Source organism: Phaseolus vulgaris, chromosome 4 (assembly GCF_000499845.2).
Source record: "Phaseolus vulgaris cultivar G19833 chromosome 4, P. vulgaris v2.0, whole genome shotgun sequence".
NCBI lineage: Eukaryota > Viridiplantae > Streptophyta > Magnoliopsida > Fabales > Fabaceae > Phaseolus > Phaseolus vulgaris.
The window spans coordinates 10997007-11013830 of record NC_023756.2 but is presented as its reverse complement, the minus strand read 5'-3'; the positions used below and the strand labels follow the sequence as shown (position 1 = coordinate 11013830).

The window sequence follows — 16824 nt, the reverse complement described above, 5'->3', positions numbered from 1 at the left end:
CAAGGCTTCAAAAAGAGAATATTATAGAAAAGAATCTTCTATTCAAAACTTCTTCTCTTATGTGCCAGATGATTTAGGTGGTTGTGATGGTCCTCCATCATTGTTGTTCTCCCAAACTTAGAGCCAAATAGGAAACCTAAAATTGTTTGAAACTACTTTTTAAGCATGAAAATGGTTTACTCATACCCTAAAACGCAATGGATAAATCATGCTTTTACTCACTCTTGAGGAAAAGAAATTGTATGAAAAGTAGAAAAAGGAAAATAAAGTAAGTTGGTTACAAAAGAAAGAACAAAGGAGGTAACAGATGTCTAGGTTTAGAAATGTATACCAGAAAGGTCTAAGTGCAAAAGTTGATACACCTAAAAAGGAAAAGGTATAAATGAAAGAATTATAAAATCAATTAAAACTACATTGTATCCATTTTTGGAGTGAATACCTACGTATCTTTGAAAAATGAAAACCTCTTGATGATCCCAGACACATCACAAGTCTGCAATCAATGCTTAGTGTGTTAACTTGAGTATTATAAATGTTATACAAAACTGTTTAGGAGCTTTAGAAATCACTGGAGTGTAAACAACTAGTTGGGATGAGTTTATGAGTAAAATTGGGGTAAAGAATGAACCTTATGCATTGTTAAGAGTTTTGTGTGATGAAATTGCACATGTACTGATATTTAGTATGCTTATGCTGAGGAAAAATCTATAAGTATGGATATCTATCAAATCTAAACCAACTTTGACCAATTCAAGTTGTGCTTACATTGCTTCTCACTACCTGCATTTGCAAGACCTTTTGCTTGAGGACAAGCTAAGTTGGGGGGAGTTTGATAAGGGTTAAATCATTGTAAATTTCATAGTAAGCTAGGCATGCATTATGTGTAGAATGTATAAAAAAGCAACATCAGAAGCATGCATAACCTCCCACAAAGCAAGGCTGAACTAAAAAGGGAAAAGAAGAAGAAGAAATTGAAGAATTCTTGAAGAAAAAGAAGAAAAAACAAACAAACAAAAAGATAAGAAAAGACCAATCCATCTAGTGCATGAAGAACGACTAAGTGGATTGTCTTTAAAGAGCAAACATTAAAGAACTTCCCAAATTGTTAAGCGTTGGCGATAAATGCTAAGCAGATTGAGGTTAGAAGAATTAAGAAATACCAAGTTTATAAGGTTGAGTGAATTAAAAATAGTCCTTCACCATGAAGAAAGCTCAGATTTTCTTACAAAAGGCTTGAAGCCAACCTGAAACAAAGAGAGAAGGATTCAGATTTGCTTAGGCTTAGCTTGAAGCGAATCACAAGCCTAAGAAGACTTTATGGTTTAGAAAGGGTTTCTTTGGGCTTAACTTGAAGTGAATCCCAACCAAATCCCTAGATATTTGAATCCAATAGATTTTTATAGCATGAAGAAAGCCAATCCAATGAGTGGATTGACCTCGTCAAGAGGAAACTAAATCTACTTGAACCCCTCACTAAAATATATAAATAGAGGCCCTTGTGCCTTATTCTAAATCATCGAGGGTTCAAGAAAACAAAGTTCTGAATAGAATTTTAAGAGCAACAAGGCTCAATAGAGGTTGAATTATAGAGTTATATCAGGTCACCAGACCAAGCGTCAAGATTGAAATAGAGACAAACTTTGAAGGAGAGGATCAAAAGCCTAAGTTGGCCAACAACATCCAGGAATCCATGTTTGTTGTTCTTAGCATCTCATTCTTGTGCTTCACTATAAGCCTTATCCTGTTGGGATTGAAAAGCAATGTGATATTTCTTAAGTTATTGTTATTTATGAATGCATGTTTTTATTTGAGATTCAAGTTCTATTGGTTTGATAGTATGTTTAATGTTTAATGGTGAGGAACGACCATTGATGCCTAGAGCATGAATTAGGCCAGAGGATGATTTCATGCATTTGAACCAATCAAATCAACTATATATGTCAATTGTCAAGAATGGAGTTGAGTATATGGCTTGAACTATTTCATCTTCATGTAGAAATAAGCTATTATGATACAAGGAATTTATTGTGATAGTTTATGGTTGTATATAACCTCGTACAAGAAATTGACTTGGTTTGGCCATAAGGAACAATGAACATGAACAAACATAGCATTTATAAGTAACAATAATGAAAGAGATTCACAAAGTTCTTTGAATCCCAACTCTTATGTTGTATTGTTATCCTTTTAGTTCATTTGTTTGTCAAACTTTCTTCCTTGCTAAATATTATATTAGGATTAGTATAATTATTTATAAATATATGAAACCAACTTGTATCTCTGCCTCACATAATCTTGAAAGTGAAAGTAAACTTGAATTCCCTGTGGATACAACAACCATCAATTATACTACAGTTGACTTAGTGTGCTTGTCGAAAAAAAGATTTTAAATGCACTGCCATCATCCATCATCATTACCTTTAAATTTTGAAGTCTTCTTAAGTAATTTTTCCCTTAAGTATCTATCACTTAAGTTTATTTTTCAAATAGAAGCTTTTTCCTTTTCATGTCCACCTTAATATCATCAAACCCATCATTTTATCCTCCTTTTCACTATCTCAAACAAAACACCAATTAAATTTTCATTATGAAACATTTTGGCATTCTTTCAATTGCTCACGACTTACAATCTCTCCACACCCATTAACACCAATAACAAACATTGTCACTTCATATCTTGAATTTCATGATTTCAAGAAGAAAGAAAAGAACATGATAGTGCGGGCAAGGAAGAAGAAATAATATTATGAAAAAAATGAAACTGTATTCTCATACTTTTTCTGATACTCGTAACTCTTACATAGATAATGTTTTATACATACTAAAGAAAAAACTTAGGCTTTGGAACAGAGCCATACATGTCCAATAACATAAAACTTAAAACCCTCCCTCAAGCTGGATAAGTTTTTGGAAACTGCTTCGCTCGAGGGCTTTTGTTAGAACATTTGCAGGTTGCTCTGCAGATCAAATGAGCAAGAGATGGAATAAATTCTGTTGCAGCCTTTCACGAACAACATGACAGTCAATGTCAATGTGTTTTCTACGTTCATGAAAGCTACTATTAAGAGCAATATGCTTGGCTGCTTGTGAGTCGCAGTAAAGACATGCAGTGTTGGAGGTGGTGACATGGAGATCTCTTAGTAGAAAGGTCAACCATTGCAACTCACATGAGGTTGAAGCCAAGGCGTGGTATTATGCCTCTACGGATGATCTAGAAATCGTGCTTTGCTTCTTGGTTTTCCATGAAATCAATGATTCTCCCAAAAAAATGCAGAAACCAGTTGTTGAGCGTCGAGTCATGGAACATGGCGCCCAGTCAGAGTCACTAAAAGCTTTTAAATGAAAAACAAAATTCTATGGCGATATTCTGGAATCCAGTTCTTCCCACAATATTATGGAATTTGTGTAATACTAAAAAATGCTTATCTCTCCTTGCCTGATCGAATATATTTCTTGAAGGAGATCAGAAGTGTGAAAATGGTTGCTTTTGGAAAATCTCTCCTTCAAATCTTCCCATAAAATCCCTTGCGTGTAAATGGCACTTTGAGCAATTTGTGTGATAAGACTTCGATTAATCCACGAAATCATAATGACATTACAGCTTTCCCATGCTTCGTATTGCTTGCTCTTGCCTGTCGGTTCTAGAATTTCACCATTGACAAATTTAAATTTGTTTTTCGAGAGCAAATCCCTTTTCATCGCACGACTCCATGGATGATAGTTACTACCGTCAACTGGAGGCAAAACTAGCACCGATCCCGGATTCTCTCTAGGATGAAGGTACTAGGGACTCGCTGGGTCTTGTGAAGGGTCCTCGGAAGCCATGGAAAAAACAAGACAAGAGGATACAAGAATAGAAAGAAAAAGAAGGTGAAACAGAGTATTGGAGCGAGCGTAGGTCAGAGCGGGTTAAACCCACTCTGATACCATCTTGAATTTCAACTCATACTTTTTCTCTGATACCCATAACTCTTACCTAGATAATGTTTTATACATATAAAAAAAAAACAAACTAAAACTTTAGATACAAACCTAACATAAAACTTAAAATCATAAGTAATGACAAAATCAACCAATTTATACACTCTTTATCTCCAATAATGCATTCAAAATACATTCTTCCACTAACCACCGTACCCTAAATTCACCAAAGCACTACACATCTCCTATAGTAAACCAATCAACTAAAAAAAAACTATTTATCAAAGTCTAAATTGGATACCAAGATATTCTATTTGGCAACATAATTCAAAGATGGTTCAAGAACCAATCGTACATACATAATTCACAACATGTTTCTCTAATTAAGTGTTTTTCATTATAAATTGTTTAACAGTTTTTTTTAAAAAATGTTTGACAATTTTATTGTCAGAATTGTTTAATAATTTTATAATGAAAAAAAAAACAACAAAACCTAATTCAAATTGATCAATAAAATATTGGTTTAGATTTTATATTAAATTTGAACGGAATCGAATTTAAGTGAAATAATTCAGTTTTATGTTTGATTAAAATCACTATTTTATGTAAAAATAGAAAAAAACTGAGTCACAAACACTTATAATTTTTAAGACATTTTTACAAGTTTAATGAACTTATAAAACTCAATTTTTTTTATGATTTTTATTTACAATATTTTTTTACAACTTCAAAAATTAATTTATATTATTTTCATATTGAATTTCTCGATGCTACATTGGTATGCTCCAATTAAGTTTTTTTAAAAAAATATTTATGTTATAACCTCTGCATTAATGGCAAATTTATAGAAAAATATAGACATAAAAAATATCATGAAAATGTAAAATAAAGGAAACCTTATTAATATATATATATATATATAAATAATGGAAAACTTATCATTTAAAAATTAATATAAGGATTCTAATGGAAGACATAAATCTTCTATTTTTTAGTATAAACACTTTTAGAAGGAATATTGTGATAGAATATACTTATGTTACATCAAAACATACAAGGTCCAATGCATAATCCAAAAGATATTTAATCCAAATAAAGCTAATTAGTCTTACTATTAATATCTTACTCCATCACTAGGAGATGTCACCCAAACTCACTTGGTTTTGCACTAGTATTTGAGAAATAAAAGGTTTTTTTTTAAATTTTTTTGTGACTTAGTGTTTTGATAAAAAATAAAATAGTTAGATTTGTATAAAGCATGTCATATTCTACTCTTTGCAGATATTCCATATACCATTGTTTATACTAAAAATGGAAGATTTAGGTTTCCATCCTATCCTTATTAATTTAAAAGTGATAAGTTTTCATTTATTTAAAATTGATAAGTTTTGTGTCCTTGAAATAAATTGATAAACATTGTTAGCATTATATAAAACATATATTTAAATTAATTATAATATGATACAAACCATTTAAATTAATTTATTTTGAAACTAAAATTTCAGAAGAAAAAAAATATTTTTCAAAATTAAAAATCTTCCTAACCAAAATCTAATTATGAATTTTTAAAATTTTTGAAACTTAGGAAAAAAGAATTATGGTTAAGATATTAATTATTAATTAGAAATATAGTAAAACCTTTTATAAATTTATTTCAACATGGTATAGAAATTTTAAATTGATTTATTTTAAAACTAAAAATATAAGAACACGCTTATTTTTCAACTAAAAAATGACCCTAGACTAAAATATACTTTTTAGAAACTAAAAGAATTTATAATTTTTATTATTTTAAAAAAAATTATAGTTAAAAATAATTTTAAAAGGCCTTAAATAATAAATCCAGAACACTTTAAATGAAGCACTTAGAAAATTAGACATAGATTTTTTGTCGCGTATATATAAAACACATTTTGGACCTTTCATGTACGCGGTGAGCGAGAAGACATAAATAAAAGAGGAGTGCCGCCACCATTGCCCCACACCTTCCTTCTCATTCTCAGTCCCAAAACTCCTTCACTTTTCTTCTTGCATTTCCACCTTCCAAAGCTCCATCTCTCAAGGTTTTCTCTTCTCTTTTCACTTTTTTTTTTCTCCATTCTTATAAGGTTTTGTCGTTCCAGAAGACGAAAGAAAACCAATGAAAATTGAATTTTTAATCATAATTTTGTATAATTTACCGTTTCCCGCGATGCTGTGACGAAATGGAGTAAAGGGTGTTTTTCTTTTTGTGCAGATCGAGCTTTGGAGAACTTGAGAAAGCATTTGGGTCGCAAGGCTTTCTCAGATCGCCCAAGTGTTCATTTGTCGAAATAGCTTGTTTGGAAAAAAGCATGGCAAGCGCGTTGCAGTTTCAAGGGGTTCAAGGGAGCCTTGCTGTGAGGAGGAGCATGCATCATTGCAAGCCCGAAATTGGGTTTGCAGCATTTGGTGCTCCTGTTTGTGCAAGAAGAGTTTGGGGCAATAGGGTGGCATTCAGTGTCACGTGTAAAGCCTCGGCAAATGATGTGATTGAGAAGAGTGTAACTGAGTATGAAAAGGTGAGTAGTGAGGGTGAAATCAGTTTCACATGTGTCATGAAGTTTGGTGGCTCCTCAGTGGCTTCTTCTGAGAGGATGAAAGAGGTGGCTACCCTTATATTGAGTTTCCCAGAGGAGAGACCTATAGTTGTTCTCTCTGCTATGGGAAAGACAACAAACAAGCTTTTGCTGGTATTTTTTGGCCCACCTTTTTTTGTTATTTATGTTGGTTTTCCGCTGTTTTGTTTTGTGATGATCAAAGACTGTTGTTGAGTAAAAAATGTTTGCTTTCTGTTTTGTTAGGCTGGAGAGAAAGCTGTGAGTTGTGGTGTTACTAATGTGTCAAATATTGAGGAACTCAGCTTTATAAAAGACCTGCACCAAAGGCAAGAGCAATGAGTATTCTGTTTTAACTTTTTCTGGTGACATTTTCTCGAGAAAGAAAATTCACTTTTTATCCCAGAAGAAAAAAAATATTTTCTCACTGCATGTTCTTACCTGTCTCTCAGGACTCTGGATGAGCTTGGAGTAGACAGATCTGTTATTGCAAGTAAGCTGCTTTATTATCAGTATATCATTCGATGGTTAAGTTGGATCATTTGAATATTATTTTATATGTTTTTAGATAAAAAAAAGGTATTGTCAGATCATTTCACCTACCCATTTCTGGGTACTCATTTGTGTGTAGCAATAGTACCACTTCGCCTATATGGTTGTGGAACATGCATTTGGTTAATTCGCTAAATTGAATGATCCCTGTTTGCATATTTGTTACTGTTTGACTCTGTATTGTCTTATGTTGAGAAATATGAACATTCAAGTTTATTTTATATGATCATAACCCGAAGAAGTTCGTGAGTTGAATTTCTGGTGTTCTGTCTTTTGACTGTCTCGACATTAAATATGCCATGCCAGTCTGGATGCTTATGCTTTAGGTGTTAGTAGAATTAACAAGTCTTTGGTGCAGTGGAAGAATGACACACTTTGGCACTCAAATGAAGAGGAATTTAATGATAAATCACAGAAATTTTACTCTGATTACTGCTAAACAATTACAAATCAAAGACTTTAAATGGAATGCATAAGAAAAAGGTAACTAGTAAAACTAAATTCGAAAAGGAAAATAATCAAGTTAGAAAATAATTATAACATGCCGCATTATTTTATATATAACCTGAAGCAGCAGCTACATTGTATATGAATTATTTTTTATGATGAAATTGACCTTGTATAAGTGAGATGAAATCGTACGCTGTAATTCTGATTTTGATATGCTGCGACAAAAACAAAAAGGCATTTCATACTTTAAGTTTGTTTTGTCATGCCCTTTCTAGATTGAATGATGGCTTATCAAACAGTTCAGAAAAAAATACTGTCACTGCATATCTCTCAATTCAAGAAAAAGCTGAGACTTTGTCATAGATTTTGCTTATAATTGTAACATTAACCATGTTTTTTAATTTATAAATTCATAGTTGCTGCATGTTTTTTTCATTTTATTTTATCACCTTATGGACTAAACGAATTCTATCATATGCCTTCTTTCTTCTCAACATTGTTGTTTGGTAATTTTCACGTTTGGGCTCATTTTTGTGACTGATTTCATGTTGCATGTGGAAACATTTCCAGAGCATCTAGAAGAGTTGGAGCAACTTCTGAAGGGAATAGCTATGATGAAAGAGTTGACTAAAAGGACTCAGGACTATTTAGTTTCCTTTGGAGAATGCATGTCGACTAGGATCTTTGCTGCATATCTTAATAAAATAGGTGTCAAGGCCCGCCAAGTATGTGTTGTTATTCACCTATTTAATAGATAATAACAAAAAGCTTGTTAGTATTTTTATTGCTCGTGTATGATGGCCCAATTCTAAGCAATATTTCAGATTTTGATTTATTGTCTCTGATTATAGTGATTTGCTGCTAATTTTATTGTTTGACAGTACGATGCATTTGAGATTGGTTTTATAACAACTGATGATTTCACAAATGCGGACATTTTGGAAGCAACTTATCCGGCAGTTGCAAAAAGATTGAATGGTGATTGGCTCTCTGATCCTGCAATTGCAATTGTTACAGGCTTCCTTGGAAAGGTATTTGCGGTGTCATGTTTTATCAATGCTTCTTTTCATTTCTTTTCTTTACTAGGATTGTGTTACTAAATGAAAATTCTCTAATTAGAAAGGCTTTTGGCTTTTTTTTCTTCTTGAAGGCCCGAAAATCATGTGCAGTGACAACACTGGGAAGAGGGGGCAGTGATTTGACTGCTACAGCAATTGGTAAAGCACTAGGGTTGCCCGAGATCCAGGTTTGCAATTGTACTTAAAACACATTTATGCATGTCAAAATGGATACAAAGAAAAACAATTAATTCAATCTCTTAAACAGGTTTGGAAGGATGTTGATGGTGTCCTAACCTGCGATCCAAATATATACCCAAAAGCGGAACCTGTTCCTTTCTTGACATTTGATGAGGCTGCTGAACTAGCTTACTTTGGTGCTCAGGTATCATTACAAAATTTACATTCACTTATCCATATGGAACATTTCACTTTTGAGAAGCTGCCATATGCATTCTCTATGGTTTGAAACAAATTGTAGATTCTTGATCGAATATCTCACAATATCAATATTATGAGAGTCTTACAAAATAGGTTTTAGGATTAGTTTCCTTATTTTCTGAGTCATGCAACACACGTCTGAACATAATGCTAACAAGTTAACAATACAAATGCTAGCACCGAGATAGACTTTTGCAGTGGGATATGATGGAAATTAAAAGATTTTGGAAATACTACTTTTATAGACCAAAATAAAAAGATTACGGAAAATAGTGATTACAACTGGACATAACAAGAAAAATATTAGAAAGTTTACAACAAAATTAGGTAAAATATCTCTTAATTCCCAAAACTCAGACCCCAAGCCAATGACTGCACCATACTCAAAATCCCTAACTTTTCCTCTCCCCTAATATTTTCCTCTTTCTAGTTTAAAACTTACAAGACCTTGGCCCTTGACCGCATTGATCTACAAGTGGGTCCGTTCTAATTTTCAGATGTGCGTTCTGGTTTTCAATGTCATTCTTGAAATCAAATATTCTAAGTTTTTGTCTATGATTTGCATTAAAGAGCACAACCTAAGCTGCTTCTCAGAGGACACATGTATACTGTATTCATTCTCTAATATTCTTGTTAATTTGGAGGTTTAGAGATTGAAAAACGTAAAACTAAAATTGAAAAACAAAACAATTTGCAAAGCTGAAAATAGAAGATGATTAAAGGTTGTTGGAGATCCCACATCGACTAGAGATTAAGAATATAAGTGGGTGTAAACCTCATCTTATAAGCCGTTTTTATGAGATTGAGTTAGGCTTAAAGTCCATTCTTAATATAGTAACAGAGCCATTTTGAGCTTATCCTAGCGATTATTTGTTGGGCTTATCAGGCCACCCACTATTGGGCCGTTATCGGACCACCCATAATATATAGCTCACACACAAGTTGGTAGTCTCGGCGTGAGGGGTGTGTTGGAGATCTCACATTGATTAGAGATTAAGAATATAAGTGGGTGCAAACCTCATCTTATAAGTCGGTTTTATATGGTTGAGTTAGGCTTAAGTTCACTTCTTAATAAAGGTCAATCCACAAAATCAAGAATCAAGCAATTCCTTTTATTATTGTTCTCTAAATAAGTTTGAACCATTAAATCGATCATACAAATCAAATCAAAGTATCATTTAATCTTATCCGTATCTAATTACCAAATCATGATTCAATCGATTCCTAATCTGATTTCTAAAATCAGAAACATAAATTGTAATTACAAAAAGCAAAACCGAAATTAGAGAAGAGAGGGCAAAACTCAATTCGGCTTGTTTGATCTTGATTCCTTTGATTGATCCTCAAGAGTTAGTTCTCCCCAGATGAAGAATATCAAACAAAATTCACAGAAATTGAGAGAAGAGGAAGAGTCAAAACAGAATTTGAGAGATAAGAGAGAAGAGATGAATAGACAATTCCTAAAACTAAAAATTAAGCAAATGAGGTTTGTGTTCAATTTTAGAGCACATTTAGGCTATTTAAATGCTCTAAAATCTGAAGTTAACATGAGCCTAAATGTGGGTTCTAATTAGGTCCATAAGCCTAATTACAGAAGTCCAAGGAAAAACATGGAAAAATGAATGCATAGGGGTTCTTTTACAAAAATTCATCAAATCTGCCTCAACATCTAAAAATTATAGAAAATAGTTGAGAACTCCAAATCCAACAAACCATAAGTCCATTTTGAAGCCCTGGAAATGTAGAATCCAATGCAACTGGAATCAGCAAAAAATAATATCTATAGAAAAAGTTATGCTCAAAACAGTGAGCAAAGGTCACATGAGCTGAAAATACAAAATTAAAGCAAATATGTACATTGAATGCCATTTATTACTTCTAAAGGAAATGAGCTAAAAGCTGAAAATAAAGCATATTGAAAGTGCTTTCACTTTACAATAAATCTATAGACATGCATACAAAATATGTCATCTAGCTCCTATCAGGATATTAGAATAATCCCATCAAGGGTGAGTCTAAATCTTTTAGTTCTCTAATTCTCAGGTTCTACATCCACAATCTATGAGACCTGCAAGAGAAAGTGATATTCCTGTAAGGGTTAAAAATTCTTACAACCCTAAAGCTCCAGGTACTCTTATCACCAAGGCAAGAGATATGAGCAAGGTATGTAGAGTTTAGTTTTGGCATAAATAGTAAATCCCATTATCTCAAGTAAGACTCTCAATGTGTTTAAGTGTTTCTTTTCCACTTGCAGGCAATATTAACAAGCATTGTTTTGAAACGTAATGTGACCATGTTGGATATAGTGAGCACTCGCATGCTTGGTCAATATGGTTTCCTTGCTAAGGTGAGAGCTAATACTCATCAGATATGTTCTCTTTGTGGTTGAATCTCTTCCCATTTTCATATTCCATGTGTATACAGGTATTTTCAATCTTTGAAGATTTAGGCATATCAGTTGATGTTGTAGCTACAAGTGAAGTCAGTGTTTCCTTGACACTGGATCCATCAAAGCTATGGAGCAGAGAGCTAATTCAGCAGGCAAGTGTAAGCATGCATATTATTGTGATTAGTTTTTTAAAGTGATAATACTTTTGTGATGTTTTAAATTTTGTCTTCCTCTATGTTTGACAATGTTATCGTCTATCTGGTTGGATATCACCTAGTTTTATACAAATGCTTGAAAAATGATTTTTTAACTCAAAAATGAGCTATTAAATGTCATCCTCTTTGAGCAGGAACTTGACCACGTTGTTGAAGAACTGGAGAAAATTGCTGTGGTAAATCTCCTACAGAGTAGATCCATAATCTCTCTCATTGGAAATGTTCAGAAGTCATCACTAATATTGGAGAAGGTTCAATTTTAATCTCTATTTAAATGCAATTCCTATCCTAAGTTTATTTTTTGTACGAAGATTTAATTGCTTCATTTCAATATTACTATCTAGGCCTTTACCTTCCTCCCATTTGCTTTGTGAGGAATGTAGTTTTTATTTTCTGGGAGAAACCTTGGGGCATTTTTTGTTTTGGAAAAGGCAAAGCTAGAGGTTTTATAATGTGATTCTAGGCACAAGTTAATTTATGTCCACATTCAAGACGATGTTATGTAATTTGTCCATGTTTAGCTCCTTCTGTTGGTGACATAATGATAGAAACCATTCCTCTAGGTGGAATAAGCCCATTCAGCTCAATACTCCTAGGCCCAAGAATAAGAAGCATGATTGATTGTTAATGGTATTCTGTTAGAGTTGGTTTAGTATAGGAGGGGTATTTGGGGAATGGCTGATTTTGTTCAAAGGGAGTGGGGTTGGTTATATATTTTCCCTTTGTAAGAATATGGAGGATTATCGGGTGAATCCTTGGAATAGATATTTGGGGCAAAGAGATTCCTCTCTTGCTTCAGATAGCTCTACTTTTTGGAAACTTGCCTTGCCTTTAAATTCTATTATTTTAATTTTCTGATTACATGTACCTTTGGTACACACTGTATCATTGGTGCTTTCATTGAGAGAAGTTGTCCTTTGGCAAGTCAAGAATGACTCTACAACGTCTCAACATGGTTGAAATTGACCTTGCAGCTAGTAAGCTTGCGCTTGAGTCCCATGGAGCCTTCATTACCGCCCAATCCACAATGACATGTGGACCTTCCCTTCTCTGGAGAGGAACTTGTGGGATGCTTTTCTAAGGTTGAGCTGTACTTCTCCATTTAGAATACGACCCCAAAAACGCGTAATCAATTACACCAACTCTACAAGGAGTGCTTTAGAAAATGGTCATTGATAAAGATCATATTATTTCAGGAGTGAAAGATCTTTTGCTAGATTTATGTGAAGTCTTAACCACGATGAGGTTGTCTTCCAATTGAACCAAGGTCTTTCATCCAAGTGAGCTTATGACCATTCTATCACCTTCTTTCCAGGGACCAAGCTAGTCAACGTTTGACTATACCTATATGTGTATCACCATAAAGACGAGATTGAGCATCAAGTGCTCGAGCTCCTTGTAGATGAGATTATTAAACACTCAGTGAGCCTATTTCCTATTCGATAATGATGGTTAAGGATGACTCTCGGAGGATGTGTGGATTTTCGTGCCTTGATCAAGGTGATCATGTTTGATAAATATCCTATTCCAACTATTAATGAATTGATTGATGAGCTTCATGGATCCCAAATCTTCTCCGAAATAGACCTCAAGACGGGCTTACACCAAATTCAAATGCAAGATGCAGATGTTCACATGAAGGGCACTACAAATACCTTGTTATGCCTTTTAGGTTAGTCAATGCCCCCGACTACATTCTAATCAACCATGAGCATGATATTTCAAACTCTTTTGTGCCATTTTGTTCTTGTCTTTTTTCGAGGATATCCTTGTGTCCAGTCTAAATTGAAGCACACATTTGTCCCATTTGCATGAAGTCTTGTCTTTGCTGGAAACATCCATTTTTAGCAAATGGGCAGAAATTGCTCATTTGGTTTGTCCTCTATAAGCTATCTAGGACATGTGATCACTGCTCATGGAGTTGAAATGGATCCCAAAAAGGTCCGAGTTGTTGTGGAGTGGCCGTTGCCCACTACTACTAAGGAGGTACCGGGATTCTTAGGCCTCACTTCACTAGTTATTATTGTTGGTTCAACTTGGATTATTGAATAACCGCCCAACTTCTTATTGTCTTAACTAAGAAGGATGGGTTTCATTGGGGAATCAAACAAGACGAGGCATTCTCTCGATTAAAACAGTGCCTAACATCCTTTCTTGTTTTGGTGTTACTGAATTTCCTATAGGAGTTTGTCGTTGAATGTCATGCATAAGGAAGGGAAATTGGGGTGGTGTTAATGCAACAGAAACAACCAATTGCTTATTTTAGAGAGGCACTCCTTCCAACTAATCAAGCTAAGTCCATTTATGAGAAGGAGATAATGATGCCCGTGTTGGTGGTGCAACATTGGCGTCATTGTTTGTTGGGAAGAAACTTCAAGGTGTTTATTGACCATAACAGTCTTTGCCATTTTCTTCAACAACGTTTGATCACCATAGATCAAGAGTGCTGTCTCATGAATCTTACGAGGTTCCAATTTGAAGTAATATATAAGCCTGGTCTAGAAAATAAGGTTGTGGATGCCTTGTCTTGACAAATGGAGCCTGCTGAATTAAATACAATTTTTTGGCAGATTTTCCCAAGGTACGTGATGAGATTTAGTAAGATCCTAAGCTGGTTAAGCTGAGGGACCAGGTCCAAACTGGTATTGCTACTACTCCCAATTACTCTTTTTGGCACAATGGGTACTTGTTCTTCAAAGGCAGATTGGTGCTCCCTGCTAGTTTTGCCTTCATGCCCACTCTTTTGAAAGAGTATCATGCAACGTTAGTAGGAGGACATTCAGGTTTTAATAAGATGTATAAGCTTATTTCTCCCAACTTCTTTTGGAAAGGAATGAAACAAGCTATCATGGCATACATTTGTGAGTGTGACATATGTTCGCATAACAAATATCAGGCTATGTCTCCAGTTGGGGTTACCATGACATCTCCCAATCCTTAATGTTGTTTGAGAAGATATTTCCCTTGATTTCATCACAGGCCTACCAAGCTCGCATGGATTTGTGGTGATACTAGTAGTTGTAGACAGATTGTCTAAATATGCATATCTTCTTCCCCTGAAGCGTCCTTTAACAACAAGTTCTGTTGTAGAAGTGTTTGTTTTTGAAGTAGCCAAGTTACATGGGTTTCCCAATTCTATCATCAGTTATAGAGACCCCCTTTTCTTGTGTTGTTTTTGGAGCAAATTACTTTTCCTCCAAGGAACTGTATTATGTATGAGCGCATCCTTCCATCCGCAAACAGAAGTGGTGAATCATTGTTTGGAAACATTTTTGTGGCTGTCTTTGGCCCAATTCTAGTATAACACCTCTATCCATACGACTACAGGTTCAACCCCCTTTGCAATTGTCTGTGGTTGTTCTCTCTCTGTAACCTAGTACCTTCTTGTTGATACTCTGGTGGACTCGGTTGCTGGTGTCTTGATTAATCGGGATGGGGCACTCTGGCAATTGAAGTACCATCTCCATCAAGCTCATCAGACCATGAAGAAGAACGCTGACAAGCATTGTCAGCAACTTGAGTTCCACGTCGCTAATTGTGTTTATGTCAAACTCTGACCCCATCATCAAATCTTAATGACTTGCCGCATCAATCCCAAGCTTGTCCCCGCTTCTATGGACCATTTCAAATCCTCTATAAGGTTAGATTCGTAGCATACAAGTTGTAGTTACCCGACCAGGCTCAAATTCACCATCTGTCACCCAGGGATCTCCTTTATCTGCCATTACCCCGGTCTTATATCTACTGAGCCCGAAGCCTCCAACACTCGAGGCAGTGTTGGCTGTTCAAGACGACAAAGACTCAACACGTTCTGCAGAATGGCTCGTCCTTTGGAAGTCACAACCTGTTGAGGAAGCCACGTGAGAACCATTTGTGCCAAGATTCCAAATTTCAGACTTGAGGACAAGGCTAATTCTATTGGACAAGGTCCATTCAGGTCTATAGTTAAAGGTCAAAGAATAAAAAACAAGATTAACTGTTAAGGGTATTCTGTCAGAGTCAGGTTAGTATAGGAGGGGTATTTGGGGAATGGCTGATTTTGTTAAAAGGAAGTGGAGTTGGTTAATATTTTCGCTTTGTAAGAATATATGGAGGATTATCAGGTGAATCCTTGGAATACATATTTGGGGCAGAGAGATTCCACTCTTGCTTGGGAGAGTTCTTCTCTTTGGAAACTTGCCCTTTCTTTAAATTCTGTTATTTTAATTTTTGGATTGCATGTACCTTCGATACACACTGTATCACGTAAGAAAATCACTGATTGATTCTATTGCAGGCTTTTCGTGTTCTTCGAACTCTTGGAGTCACTGTGCAAATGATCTCTCAGGGTGCATCTAAGGTATCCCCTAATCCACTTTATATTGTCCCTTATATTTGCTGGAATGAATAATAGCCTTTTTCATCCCCATGCAAAGGCTTGCATCAACAGTTATTGTCTGCATTTTGCATGTGCTAGATGATTCCAAACCTAAGGCACTTGGGAATATATGATAGTGTATTATTATTGTGATTATGTTAATGAGAAGCATATTTATTGCATGGTAAGCACTTTCCTTGAAAATGGGAGGGGGAATGATCAAGCTTGTTTCATATTATTCATAGCATAAAATGATTTGAGTTTCTCAACTTAGTGTCGTATTCAGGCTGAGTATATCAAAGTAGAGGCATTGATTTTACATGCATGTCAAGACCCTTAAATGGTTTCATTTTCATGTATAATGTGTGTTCCTTGTTTTTTTGCAGGTGAACATTTCATTGGTTGTAAATGACAGTGAAGCAGAGCAATGTGTGAGAGCTTTGCACTCAGTGTTCTTTGAGAGTGAGTTGTCTGAGTTAGAGTCTTAGAGTCTTAGAGGAGGATTACAAAAGTGGGAATGGTTCTGTTGCTGAATTATCTTAGTGGACACTTGAGTGTGTCAATTTGTCCTAAAGATATGTATCCCAATCTTATATGCTAAGGTCTCAAGAAAGCAATTTTTACTAGTAGATGCTGGTTGGGAGGAATGGCAAAGCATTAGTCTTGGTAGTGCTGGTAGTTGGTATTATTACTATAGTGAACCTTTTTATTCTTTTGCAGCTGCTTCCAAAGGGTTAATAATCAGCTGCAAAGCAATTATTGTTGACTAAATTATTGGAAATCATGTTTGTCTCATTGTATTATTCATGTGTGCTCAGAAATAGAGAGAATGAATATAGAACAGAAAAAAAGTTAAGAAAAAAAG

General features: G+C 34.7%; 1 protein-coding gene across 2 annotated transcripts; it reads left to right on the top strand.

Annotated features, from left to right (window-relative positions):
* Positions 1-5759: 5759 nt before the first annotated feature.
* On the top strand, positions 5760-16762 carry LOC137837254 (aspartokinase 2, chloroplastic-like). Of its 2 annotated transcripts, none has more exons than XM_068646206.1 (14): positions 5760-5984; positions 6158-6632; positions 6744-6826; positions 6950-6990; positions 8070-8224; positions 8381-8530; positions 8650-8745; positions 8826-8942; positions 11042-11161; positions 11253-11345; positions 11423-11539; positions 11737-11853; positions 15879-15941; positions 16346-16762. In XM_068646206.1, exons 2-14 carry the CDS (start codon positions 6255-6257, stop codon positions 16445-16447), a joined length of 1632 nt encoding a protein of 543 aa, XP_068502307.1. In that variant the 5' UTR covers positions 5760-5984; positions 6158-6254; the 3' UTR covers positions 16448-16762. The 2 variants fall into 2 exon arrangements, with proteins under 2 accessions (XP_068502307.1, XP_068502306.1); XM_068646205.1 differs by having other exon boundaries at positions 5803-5984; positions 11423-11545.
* The last annotated feature ends 62 nt before the right edge of the window (positions 16763-16824 follow it).

Bases quoted from the DNA above. Each gene is read 5' to 3' on its own strand.
- LOC137837254 (XM_068646205.1), top strand. From the start codon at position 6,255: ATGGCAAGCGCGTTGCAGTTTCAAGGGGTTCAAGGGAGCCTTGCTGTG. The intron at 8,531-8,649 runs GTATTTGCGGTG...TTCTTCTTGAAG, and splicing joins TTACAGGCTTCCTTGGAAAG to GCCCGAAAATCATGTGCAGT. The intron at 11,546-11,736 runs GTAAGCATGCAT...CTCTTTGAGCAG, and splicing joins AGCTAATTCAGCAGGCAAGT to GAACTTGACCACGTTGTTGA.